This window comes from Podarcis gaigeae (genome assembly GCF_964106915.1).
Source record: "Podarcis gaigeae genome assembly, chromosome: 4".
In the NCBI taxonomy this organism is placed as follows: domain Eukaryota; kingdom Metazoa; phylum Chordata; class Lepidosauria; order Squamata; family Lacertidae; genus Podarcis; species Podarcis gaigeae.
Window position 1 is genome coordinate 88,874,514 of NC_139677.1, and position 14,018 is coordinate 88,888,531.

General features: G+C 42.9%; 1 protein-coding gene across 4 annotated transcripts in view; it reads right to left on the minus strand.

Moving 5' to 3' along the window:
• CNTN5 (contactin 5) overlaps positions 1-14,018 on the minus strand; it is a 701,719-nt gene that overhangs the window by 134,517 nt on the left and 553,184 nt on the right. For all 4 annotated transcript variants that reach the window (XM_083736193.1, XM_083736191.1, XM_083736192.1 and 1 more), the window contains one exon: positions 6,402-6,583. In XM_083736193.1, the coding sequence (XP_083592319.1) occupies positions 6,402-6,583 (182 nt within the window). The remainder of the gene's footprint in view (positions 1-6,401; positions 6,584-14,018) is intronic.

Sequence of the window (14,018 nt, forward strand, 5' to 3'; positions counted from 1 at the left end):
TGATTAGTAGTGTGATTGGTGGCTGTGGCAAGGGTTTCTTTGTATTGGCTGTGGGAAATGGGTGTGTGATTGGTTGCTGTGTCAAGGGCTGCTGAGGATTGGCTGCCACTGTGGCAACTGTGCTTGCTATTTACTTCTGCTGTTGGTGATAGAGAAGGCGCTTATAGCAGACACGAGCGATTGTTAGCGAGTGGGGCGAGTGATTGCAACAGTTGGGTTAGTGAACTACTGCATCCCCCCCAAAAAAGCTCAACAACTCTGGGAACCCCCCCCCAAGCTCAACAACTCCAATCCTCCCCCTAAAACAGCTCAACAACTTTGGGCAATTTTCTGAAATTGGAATCCCCCAAAATAGGGGGTGTCTTATACAAGGGGGCGCGTTATACATGGAAAAGTACAGTATATCCTCCCTCAAGGGGTTTCCAAGGGTCTCCAATCTGGGCACTGACCAGATTCAGATCTGCTCAGCTGCCACAATGTGGCAGACATCATTTTAAAAGGGGTATTTTCCCCTATTTTCTGTTACATTAAATAATTGGTAGCATTGATTAAACCTTTATGAGCCTGCATGTGGCAAAAAACAATAATAACTCTTTAAAAAAAAATTGGGCAGTACCCAACTTTCCTGTCCTGCTACTGCAAGAGACGTCTGTCTGCAGAATGGAAATCGCCACTTCTCCCCCCAAGCAGTCCCTGATTCACCCTCAAAACCTGCTTTGGCAGGCTGGAAAAGGTAATGTTTTACTTATGTCCCCAGCTCTGTTGTATTTTTGTGCCTTTTTCTTGTACTTTGACACCATGGTTTTAAATTGTTGCAAGCTTCCCTGAGTGGCACATCAACACCAGAAGGTTGGGGTCGAAATAACCATATGTTGCACTTAAGCCAGAGGGAGAATGGCTTTGCTAAGGCCACCAAGTGGCTAAGGAGAGATTTGAACCAGGGATTATCCGATTTACAGCGCAGGCGGTACATATCTGCTTGCATGAATTTATGCTTTCAAATCATTCTGCATTTTGAATTTTATATATGCATGTCTGCCATGACTTGTAGGGAAAGGGCAGAGAAACTATCCTTTAAAAATGGCTGCTTATTAAGTAGGACATCATTATTTCAGAGTCTTGAAATTTTCTGAGTGCAAATAAACAATCCTAACGAAGAAAATGATTTGCCATCAAGTTGATCTGTGTGCATAATAGACAAGTTGTGCAAAGCAACAAGTGCACAGACGTTCGCCATGGTTTGCTGTTTTGCTTATGACCCTTGGTTTAAGTACAATGTGAGCCAAGGACCCTTCATTAACCATGTTTTTTTGGGCCCCCTTACCCAAGAAGCTCACAGAGCTACAAAGGCTTGATGCAGGAGCTACAGCAAAGCAAAGCAAACTTTGGAGATGCAAGCCATGGTTTATTTCATCATCTGTGAAACAACTGATTGTTTGTTAAACAAACCATGGCAAGGTGTTATGTGTGACCCAACCCATTATGTATATATGCATGAGAATAAATGTACAATAGAGGGGAGAAAGGACATGATTTATCATTGTTTACTAACTGCCTTGTCTAACTGTAATATTTCCTCTGTATATGTTTACATTTATGGTAAGCTGCTTAGGTCCTCTGATGTTTAGAAAGCTAAGAATGCATATTAATAAATCAGTTTAAAAAGTAGCACTAACCACTAAATTACAACCCTTTTTATCAAGGAGCTTCTTCAGAAAATAATAACTCAATTAGGATGGAACGAGAAGGCTACCTCCAAATAGCAAACTGCTGGAAAGTGATAGATTGCATGTGCATTTCTGGAGCCCTATGCTCTTGGTTAACACTTTAAAGCATTCAGGTTTTGTCTGATGAAATGAAGAGGATATTCTGTTGTTGAGGATGATCAAAGTTTATTTGCAATAGTCAAGTCCATTAAAAAAATGTAATTCAAGCAAGTGGGGTCAAACTACCAAAGAGGGATGAGCAATGTTACCTTACTTTTGGTGAAAATAATACTAGGCAAATAATGGAAAGGGAAAAGGATTCCTACAATAGAGCAATTGTTAACATAATTATGGCAAATTGCAAAAATTAAACTATTTTTATATGTGACTAACAGAAAGCAGCTCAAGCAAAGACCCTCCTTGTGATAAATGGGCATCATTGGCCATTTATGAGAAGGGAAAAATTAATGAGACTAACCAAGTCAGCCAATTGTTCACTTTAATTAGAACATTAAGCTTGCACTGATAAGATGTTCGGGTCTGGAGTGTTTTGCTGGCATGTAATTACTAAAATGCTGTTGGTACTATTTAAAATAATAATAATACAGAAACACACAGTTTAAAGTAATACAACATAACACAGTTTAGAAGGATTCAGAGACTGTACTTTAGAGCAAAAATGTGCCCCTGGTTCTGCAGTCCTGCACAAAACACTGTCCCTGAGTCCAGGTTTCAGAATCATGCATGAGTAGAAACATGTCCTGACAATTCTTATTTCTAGGAGATAAGGATCTTGCAACTCTCATTTATGCAACTGCAGCCAAAGAATGAATGCAATCATTCTGGTCCATGGGGGTGGGGAATTGAATAGGAACATTACAATTATATAAAGTTATTGCACTTCTTTCCCCATTTGGATTGATACTTCGCTAATCTCAAGATCATTTACTGCACTTCCCTGGAAGTGAAGATGGATGGATCTATTTCTGGTTCATACTTCTAACCATAATTCCAACCTATGGTTTCTGCATTGATAGTAGGTTTATATATATATAAAAGGTAAAGGTAGCCCTGACCATTAGGTCCATTCGTGGATGACTCTGGGGTTGCGGCGCTCATCTCGCTTTATTGGCCGAGGGAGCCGGCGTACAGTTTCCGGGTCATGTGGCCAGCATGACTAAGCCGCTTCTGGCGAACCAGAGCAGCGCACGGAAACGCCGTTTACCTTCCCGCCGGAGTGGTACCTATTTATCTACTTGCACTTGACGTGCTTTCAAACTGCTAGGTTGGCAGGAGCAGGGACCAAGCAACGGGAGCCCACCCCGTCACAGGGATTCGAACCACTGACCTTCTGATTGGCAAGCCCTAGGCTCTGTGGTTTAGACCATAGCAACACCCACATCATATATATATATATAAAGATCCCCTCAAATTATATAAAGACATGCTTAAAGTTTCTTTTCTCTCAGTATATATATAGATGAATTTGCAAGAAGAAACAACACAGGGCAGTGATTGAAAGGCCATGGCCCTGCAAAGGTAGACGGACTCCAACTCCCATCACCGTCAGCTAGTGATAGAGGAGAAATTCAACTCAGTTCTCATTGAAAGGCAAACTTCCCAAATTCACAGTATCCAAAACAATATCTGGATAGCTCAGTTGGTAGAGCATGTGACAAAGATAATAATTTGTAAGTTGGTTCATAAATGTGGAGAACTGAATTTAAAATTGAATTCTTTCTATTTTGCTTTCTTTTTCCAAAATCAACAGCTTCACCCCACTGTAGCCCCAGCCAGTGGTCTGGCATGATGGGAGTTGTAGTCTGGTAACATATGAAGGGCAAAGGAAAAGGTAAAGGACCCCTGGATGGTTAAGTCCAGTCAAAGGCATCTATGGGGTTGCGCCGCTCATCTTGCTTCAGGTTGAGGGAGCTGGTGTTTGTCCACAGACAGCTTTCCGGGTCATGTGGCCAGCATGACTAAACTGCTACTGGTGCAACAGAACATCGTGATGGAAGCCAGAGTGCACGCAAACACCATTTACCTTCCTGCCACAGTAGTACCTATTTATCTATTTCCACTGGTGTGCTTTTGAACTGCTAGGTTAGCAGGAGCAGGGACAGAGCAATGGGAGCTCACTCCGTTATGGGGATTCGAAGCGCTAACCTTCTGATTGGCAAGCCCAAGAGGCTCAGTGGTTTAGACCAGAGTGCCACTTTGGCTACTGCCATTCTAGGCTGTGAACATTTCAGATGGGGAGGTCCAGCAAGATGGGTCAGCAGCCTGCATGAGCTGAGTTGTGTGTCCTTAAACCAGTCTCTTCTGACACACTCAGGCATTCCTCAGCAGAAAGGTCAATGTGGAAGTGATTCCCCAGAGACATAAGCTTTGAGGGGCACCCTGAGCGGGCCATGAAATCAATTAGAATGCTGGGCTGAGCAACAGCAACAAGTTCATGACAAATTGCAAGCGACCAAAAAGTCATGGGAGGAGTAAAACACAGTTTTTTAACGGGGAGAAAAATAACCCAGAAAAGGAGAAACCTGCGAAGCATCTTGGGCCTTGCCAAATCAAACATGAAGTGTCTTCTGTCACTTGCAGGGCTGGATGTCAAGCCAAGTGGCCGAGACAGAAGCAGTGATTGTTTCCAGAGTGTCAGCTGTATCAGGCAATCATGGTACATCTGGTTGTCAGCACTGGGTAAGCTGGGAATCAAATCGGCCTGTGATTCCATGAGAGCAGACAGGCTGACTCTGTGCATTCGTGGGCATTCCCCAAAGCATCCATGGTGAACTGGATCAAATTCAACTGACAAACTGAGCATGATTAAGGCAGACAGGAAAGCTAGTACCTAAGGATGAATTGCAAATCAGAGCATTCCCCAGAATGACAGGTTTAATCCCAATACCGTGTCTGAAGCTCTTCAAGGGATGGTGTGTAAAAGATGGTTGTTTAACTGCAAGTCTGCGAACCTATAGAAAGGAACCTGGAGCGATGCCAGGCTCTTATAGCCAAGGCTTGTTTCTGAAGCTAAAAAACCCATAATTCTCTGAAAATAAGGTTAGTGCACTTTTGAAAGCAATGATCAAAACTATTGTTATCTGATTTAGCCATGTAAATTATGGGTGAGGTGAGAATATTAGGGATGGAGCAATAATACTGCTAATTCATTTGTTCCTGGCACTTATAATGCATCTATATATAAAAAAAATCTTTTGGGGTCATTCAATACATTTAATATTGGGACGCGGGTGGCGCTGTGGGTAAAACCTCAGTGCCTAGGACTTGCTGATCGTAAGGTCAGCGGTTCGAATTCCCGCGGCGGGGTGAGCTCCCGTCATTCGGTCCCAGCTCCTGCCCACCTAGCAGTTCGAAAGCATCCCTAAGTGCAAGTAGATAAATAGGTACTGCTTCATAGCGGGAAGGTAAACGGTGTTTCTGTGTGCGGCACTGGTGCTGGCTTGCCAGTTGCAGCTTCATCACGCTGGCCACATGACCCGGAAGTGTCTTCGGACGGCGCCGGCTCCCGGCCTCTTGAGCGAGATGAGCGCGCAACCCTAGAGTCGGACACGACTGGCCCGTACGGGCAGGGGTACCTTTACCTTTACCTTAATACATTTAATAAGGTCACTGTATGTAATAAGAGCCTCAAGAAAACATGCAATACAAGGTCATTTCCAGGTCCTTAAGATTTTGGAGGAGAGATTCGGGCACATACTGGAAACTGAAGTTTGTGCAAATAAAATGGATTAAAATGCTCTATTGCCTTGACGCAACATATCTACTTAAAAAACACAACACATTTTCATAGATAGAAAAGAGATGGGGAAATGCCCTGAATACTGTGGGAATTAATTAATTAATACAAATGGTTAACAGAAAGATGTATAAACACCGCACAAGCAAATCAGGGTGAATTCAGGATAGATGCTTGCTGCTGCGTATCCTCCCAGCAAACAAATAAGGGGAAAAAATGCTCAGTAAAGACTAGACATGTGGTTGTGTCCAACTAATTTTTAGTCACGGTAGACCCATTGGGCTTAAATTAGTCATGACCATTAATTGGAATGGGTCTATTCTGAGTAAATATTAGCCGGATGGTGTAACCTCCTTGTAAGATTTGTGCAATAAATTAGGAGAGTGAACTGGCCCTCAGTAGGACAGATGATTGAAACTAGCTCTGTGCAGACCTCCTCCTGGTCAGATTGCAGAAAGCTTCAATGAACTCAGTTGGACTTACACATGAGTAGGGACAGTTTCTTGCATTTGGTTTCTGACTAGTCACTGATTTGCAGCCAGAAGTTAAGACTGAGCAATTTTGCTATATTCTTAAGATAAACTTCATGCATATGTTGAGATTGTTCAGTCTTAACTTCTGCTGAAATATGAAATATCCCATCTGTATTGGCATTCTGCTGGCTTTTGAAGGCAGGCCTGTTTACCCAGGCATCCAACCTGTTTCCTGTTTGAAATAGTCTCTTGTTTTAATTGGATTATTGCATATTTTAATAATAACATGTTTATATTTTAATGTTTTAATGGGATTGTCTTATTGTGAATTTTAATTGTGCAATGTTTCTATTTTGATGTTAGTGTAATTGTGTTATTTACACCTGTAAGCTGCTTAGAAGCTTATTTTGGTATTAAGCTAAATGATTAACAACAACAACAACAACAACAACAACAACAACATACTGTATACTTGCAGCTGTCCTCTGAAGACATTCCTTCCACGTGAGTTTTCGGCCTTACATTCATATGTCCCTGCATCTTCCAGCTGCACATTTGGAATTTCAAGAACTGCCTGGGACTTCCGCAGGCGTGCTTTGCTTGGATTGGGGCCATTTACTTTCCTCCATGAGATTGTTGGAACTGGGCTGAAATACAGAGTGAAGTCATGATTAGCTCTGATGCTATTAAGAGTATAGATCCTGTTACCTGCTAATTTAAGTACTTAATCGTCTAAGCAGCAATAAAGTGTAATCACAATTAAGGCTCATGAACTGCTTGATATATTTCACTTTCTACTGAGAATATTTAATAAGTTCCGCTCTGTCATGGACACTTCCTGGCTATTTGGAAGTACGTTTCCCCCTCCCACAGCTATTAAACTATGAAACTTAAAATGAACATATATTATCTATCACGAGCTCAGAGAAAAGCATCACACACTGAAATCTTGATGCAAAGACTGATGCTTGGGCTGGTGCTGTGTGTTAACATTCCTCATGGTACCTCACATTAAGTACTTAATTCGTTCCGGAGGTCCGTTCTTAACCTGAAACTGTTCTTAACCTGAAGCACCACTTTAGCTAATGGGACCTCCCACTGCCGTTGCGCCACCAGAGCACGATTTCTGTTCTCATCCTGAAGCAAAGGTCTTAACCCGAGGTAATATTTCTGGGTTAGCGGAGTCTGTAACCTGAAGCGTATGTAACCCAAGGTACCACTGTATTCCAGTTTATCTAGGAGAACTTCTAAAATAAATATCAGAACTGGAGCATTCAGAGTTTATCTCAGCTTACAGTTTCTCTAGCGCATTTGCATCCCTCCCACCCCAGTCTCTGTCACCAGTTCATATTTCCACATGAATAAAATACTGCAAAAACAGAAAGGGAAAAGGAAGCAATCTTCAGGGAATTATGCATACAATTGCATCGGTATTCTTTTATGCAACAGGGATATACACATATAGTCCTGCACATTGGTGGAAAACAACCACCACGCTGGGCGAACAAAAATGGAATATTGATACACATGCATTGGTAATGTAGAGGATGTGTGTAAGATTGAGATACAGAGAGAGAGGGTATTATAAAGGAACTGAAGAAGAAGAAGAGTTTGCATTTGATATCTCGCTTTATCACTACCCGGAGGAGTCTCAAAGCTGCTAACATTCTCCTTTCCCTTCCTCCCCCACAACAAACACTCTGTGAGATGAGTGGGGCTGAGAGACTTCAAAGAAGTGTGACTGGCCCAAGGTCACCCAGCAGCTGCATGTGGAGGAGCGGGGAAGCGAACCTGGTTCACCAGATTACGAGTCCACCGCTCTTAACCACTACCCCACACTGGTGTAGCTACAGTGAACTCCACTGGCATATGTAGAGAGCCAGTGTGGTACAATGGATACAGTGCAAAACTAGGGTCCAAGAGACCAGGGTCAAAAGCCACACTCAGTCATGAAGCTTGCTCTGGAGGGTAGGACCCGAACCAATGGCTTCAAGTTACAAGAAAGGAGATTCTGACTAAACACCAGGAAGAACTTTCTGACGGTAAGTGCTGTTTGACAGTGAAATGGACTCCCTCGGGAGGTTGTGGTCTCTCCTTCATTGGAAGTTTCTAAGCAGAGGTTGGATGGCCACCTGTCATGGATGCTTTAGCTGAGATTCCTGTATTGCAGAAGGTACTAGAAGACCCTTGAGGTCCCTTTCAACTCTACAATTCTATGTCTCTATGTTTCTCCATGCTCATGGGCTAGACCAGTGTTTCCCAACCTTGTGCCTCCAGATGTTTTTGGCCTACAACTCCCATCATCCCTAGCTAGCAAGACCAGTGGTCAGGGATGATGGGAGTTGTAGGCCAAAAACATCTGGAGGCACAAGGTTGGGAAACACTGGGCTAGACCAATGAAGAAATACCTTGCAATCTAGCCCTTCAAACAATCTGCAGCAGATGATAGCACAGTGGTAGGAAACATGTTTTGTTTGCATGCAGGTGGTTCAGGGACAATCTTTGGCAACTTGGTGATAAAAGGAATGGTTCCACTTTTTTCTGCATTGATCAGGCCACATTGGGACTATTATTGTTATTATTCAGTTTCATTTCCCTTCGCCCCAAAGGTCTTGAGGGAGGCAAACACACAAAGAAACAAGAAAACAGTGCAACGATCTAAAAACAAAAACATCTGAAAACGATTCTAAGGCTGAGGTAAACTGGAATGAAATCTACTTGGAAGGCTTGTTGGAAGAGGAAGGTGTTCAGTAGGCTCAGAAAAGACAACAGACAGGGTGCCTGCCTAATATTTAATGGGAGGGAATTTCTAAGGGTAGATATCACAACACTGAAAGCCTAATCAGTATAGTCTGCGGACATGAGATCCTGATAAGATGGTAGCTGCAGGAAGCTCTCATGTGCAGAGTACAGTGACTGATTAGGTACTTTGCCTAGTTCTGGAATTTATAAACTGCTTAATCAAGTTCAGATAGGTAGCCGTGTTGGTCTGCCATAGTCAAAACAAAAATAATTCCTTCCAGTAGCACTTTAAAGACCAACTAAGTTAGTTCTTGGTATGAGCTTTCGTGTGCATGCACACTTCTTCAGATACACTTAATCAAAGTGCTCTCTCAGTGATGTACAAATAAAATTGTTGCTAAAACACGGCTAAATTTCGCAAACCAATGAAAACCCCGATATAGATAAAACCATAATTAAAATTAGTAAATCTTATGAATCTTGATAACCAAATGCTAAGTCTGGGTGGGCTTGCAGAAATGAAAAAGATTTTGGCAGGCATCTGAAATAATGTCAATAGGCAGGGAGTTCCGAAGGACAGGCGCTGCTGCATCTAAGGATCAACTTGTAAATGAAGAATTATTGTCATTATCAATTAATCCACACACCACCTTTTCTACCCTTAAATCTGTGCTCAAAGCAATTCACACAAAGGTGAAAGTCTAATTACAGTAACAATATGTAATAAGTTATATAATATCAAAAGTTGCATCCTACAGTCTTTGTCTTCTTTTTAGCAGGACTTTGGACAAATGACCTCTACATATCTATGGAAAGCTAAGCGAGCATTTATAAGACAGCTTCCTACATTTCAGACGGAAAGAAGAATCATTCTAACATATTTCAGGAGGCACAAAAGTTTCTAAGCAATTTGGCACCGCAAACTTCGAAGAGATCTAACTATACTTTTTATCTTGTTTTAATTGTATGCCACATCAACTTTACTGCTATCAATTACAGCTGGAGAAATGCTGGAAGATTTTTTTTTAATGTCATTCCCAGGCCATTAACAAGTCTCTTTCAAAATTTTACTGCCCCCACCCTCTGATGATGAAGTAATAAGCCAATTTTTCAAGGAGAGTAAAATACTTTGGCTGTAAAGTTTTAATGATTTCAAAGGAAATTGCTCCCAAATTGCAAATCACTATTCACAGGCAAGTTGTAACTTGCTTTAATGAATCTTATTTTCCTTACAGAAGATACCAGTCACATGGATTTTATATCTGAGATGAATATATGTGTGTGTGTATGTATATGCAGATATTTCTCCTCTGTTACTTTGGCAGAAAATAAATAGAAAGACTGTTAAAAATCAAGAAAACAGTCAAAAGACTATGGAATAATTTTTTGCATACTTTTGCGCTGTGGGTTAAAGCCTCAGCGCCTAGGACTTGCCGATCGAAAGGTCGGCGGTTCGAATCCCTGCGGCGGGGTGCGCTCCCGCTGCTCGGTCCCAGCGCCTGCCAACCTAGCAGTTCGAAAGCGCCTCCGGGTGCAAGTAGATAAATAGGGACCGCTTACCAGCGGGAAGGTAAACGGCGTTTCCGTGTGCGGCTCTGGCTCGCCAGAGCAGCGATGTCACGCTGGCCACGTGACCCGGAAGTGTCTCCGGACAGCGCTGGCCCCTGGCCTCTTGAGTGAGATGGGCGCACAACCCCAGAGTCTGTCAAGACTGGCCCGTACGGGCAGGGGTACCTTTACCTTTACCTTTATGCCTATATGAATGGCTTAGTCAAAAACACAACTTCTAGATATTCTAAAGAAGTTGATGCCTTTTTTGGCTTCAGTTTTGCTTTGAGGAAAATGACCTGTATAGGATCCAAGTTGTTATTCATTGATAACAGTAGTCAGATTAATCATTTGACTTAAATGAGTCTACTTTGAGTATGACTGGAGTATGATTTAGTTGTTCGTTACCCTCTGTCCATTGCTAAGGCCTATTAAACTTGTTTTGTTTGTTATTATGCTGTGCACTTTTTTGCTTTTATATGGTAAACCACACTGGGTTTCCTGGATGAAGGGTAGTATAAGACATTCAATAAATAAGATACTAGCAAATATTAACATTACTCCCTCTTGCAAGATTTGAACCAGATTTCCTACCTGTCCTTTGCTATAAGGTCCTAGGGCAGGTTATACCAATCTCAAAAATTAAACTTAGTTAAAACCATTTGTGGTCAGAATAGGGTGCACAATGTCAGGATAAAGAGGTGTGTCTTTAGCATTTGACGAAAGCTATACAATGAAGATGCCCAATGTGCCTTATTCTGGAGATGGAATTTCACAACTCATGGTTGCCACATACAACACCTTCTCCCAGGCCTCTCCCTCCTGAACCTTTGAGGGTGGTGAAGATACTAAGAGAGCCTCTTCTACCTCCTCTGCCAACTTTAGTACCCAATAGGAAAGAAGGCAAGATCTTTGGGGTCTAAGTTTCTTAGGGTTTTTAAAGACTCGTTTCATACCCTCCAATGGGACACAGGGTATGACACTATCTTCTGGTGCCTCACCACTGTGGCGGTTACATGAACATGGTCCCCAAAAGGTGGCCAGATGTGGTTTTTGGGGTACCACGCAACATTGTGGCCCCCCTAAAAAAGTTTTTTTCTGGGCAATATTGTGTCCCAAAATCGCATGAGAGCAATATGGCCGCCATGCTCTCATGGGGAAAAAACCCGGGATGTTCCATTTTTTTCTGGGACAGCTGAGGGGTTTGTGGAAACAAACCAGTAACCAATGCAGCTGTTTTAAAACAGGGAGTTGCATATGTATTCTAAAAAGCACCCTGGACAGCAATCTGGCCTGCTGCATTTGTGATCCTTCAAAGTTTCTGGGTCGCCTTCAAGGGCAGCCCCACGTAGGGCCTGTTGCAACAATCCATTTCAGTGAATGGACTAATGGAGACATCCCCTCTTGACTGCACAGGCCTTTGTTTACCATGCACTCTATTTCTTCAGTACTTCCATTCCTCACTCTATCCAGTCGTGTGGCCAGAGTTTGACAGACACATACGGTGCTCTTTCTCTGTTTTAGTTTTTAATTCTTGGAGCTCGTGGTGATTGGCAGTTTCAAATAAACACTATTAATAAATCATTAATCTGTAACTAAAAGCCCAGACTCTTCTAAGGGACTCCTGCCAATTGCCTACCACAGAATCTCTCTCAGGAATTTAAGTCATTCTCACAATTACAATGGAGTCGAAGCTGTCTGAGGCAGCTTTGAGCTGAAATCACAAGGAAATAAAAAATGCAGAGGCCTCCCAGCGTTTGGAAACCTGTGATAGCCAGGCATTTGTTTATTTTGCACTAAAATGCTGAACAATAAAGAGACCTCGCTCCTTAATGATTGCCTGGTGAAAGGTAACAATAGGAACATTTGTAAATGCTATTTGGAGGGGGGGCAGGAGAAATGGTATGAAATGAAAACCTAAGAAGAGGAGGAAATTTCAGGCATGTTTACCTCCTGATTCAGCCTCCAGCTGAAGCCTGAAATGTCATTTGTCTAATTATTACAGAATGAAGTCAAAAGCAGTTTAGGTGTACCTGGTCGCCGATTGTGTAGTGATGGCTGGAAAAGAGAGATAAGGCCTCAATATCACCCAGCTTTGCTATTAGTAGGTGGCCTGCCTTACTAGATAACCCTTCGCTGCTTAGCAATAGAGGCCTTTTCTCGTTTTTGTTTCAAGTGTGAGGCAATGAAGGTGTTTGCTTCTCAACCTTTATTTTCTCTTGCTTGATAGAGGTGAGAAAGCAGGGGATGGGCTTGGGAGCAGCTAATTCCATCCCATTTCAGATTTTCTGGTGCTCAGTCATCAGTCTGTCCTGTCCTGTTTGGTGTTTGGATTTTTTCTGGAAGAACGTGTGAAAATCCCACATTTAAACTGTAATAATAATAATAGGGACGCGGGTGGCGCTGTGGGTAAAACCTCAATGCCTAGGACTTGCCGATCGCATGGTTGGCGGTTTGAATCCCCGCGGCGGGGTGCGCTCCCGTCATTCGGTCCCAGCGCCTGCCAACCTAGCAGTTCGAAAGCACCTCCGGGTGCAAGTAGATAAATAGGGACCGCTTACCAGCGGGAAAGTAAACGGCGTTCCGTGTGCTGCGCTGGCTCACCAGATGCAGCTTGTCACGCTGGCCACGTGACCCGGAAGTGTCTGCGGACAGCGCTGGCTCCCGGCCTATAGAGTGAGATGAGCGCACAACCCTAGAGTCTGGCAAGACTGGCCCGTACGGGCAGGGGTACCTTTACCTTTACCTTTAATAATAATAATAGGGATGCGGCTGCCGCTGTGGTCTAAATCACAGAGTCTAGGGCTTGCCCATCAGAAGGTTGGCGGTTCGAATCCCCGCGACAGGGTGAGCTCCCATTACTCGGTCCCAGCTCCTGCCAACCTAGCAGTTCGAAAGCATGGCAAAGTGCAAGTAGATAAATAGGTACCACTTTGGCGGGAAGGTAAATGGTGTTTCTGTGCGCTGCTCTGGTTACCCAGAAGCAGCTTAGTCATGCTGGCCACATAACCCAGAAGCTGTACGCCAGCTCCCTCAGCCAGTAAAGCAAGATGAGTGCCACAACCCTAGAGTCGTCCACGACTGGACCTAACAGTCAGGGGTCCCTTTACAATAATAATAATAATAATAATAATAATAATAATAATAATAATAATTTCTACCTTGCCCATCTGGCTGGGTTTCCGCAGCCATTCTGGGTGGTTGCAGTAATTTGGCATACAGTTCTTCATAAAACACACTTTTTTATATATATAAAACATAAAATACCATTTCAAGTGCTTTTCGGTGCATCTTTTCCATAGAATACAAAATTTGATATAGGTTTTGTTTTTGGATTTTTAAAAATGCTTAATGCATACTTTGGTGTGCAACCTATAGCATATGGAAAAAAACACACATGAAATCCAGATAAGTTGAATTTTGAACTGTAAACAAGTTTGGGAGCATTGGATGGACCAAATTCCTTTCCCATCTTTTTCAAAGTGAAAGAGGAAGATGTTCTCTGTCACTGTCTTAGTTAGACAACATTGAGGAATCATCCTCCTAGCTTGAAAGTCTTCCTTAACTAGTTGAGTGTTGGTTTCATAGAGCTGTGCCCTCAGAGCCAGCAGCTCCATAAGGCAAGCAGATGCAATTGTCTCAGGCAGTGGGCATGGGAGTGATGGACTGGTATGTCCCCTACCTCACTCATCTCACTACCCATCTAGCGATGCTTCTGTGAGGCTCTGCCCAACCTGCCTGTTTCATTCTGAGGAAGGGCCAAGGGGGTCTCATCCCACAAAAGGAATTCTA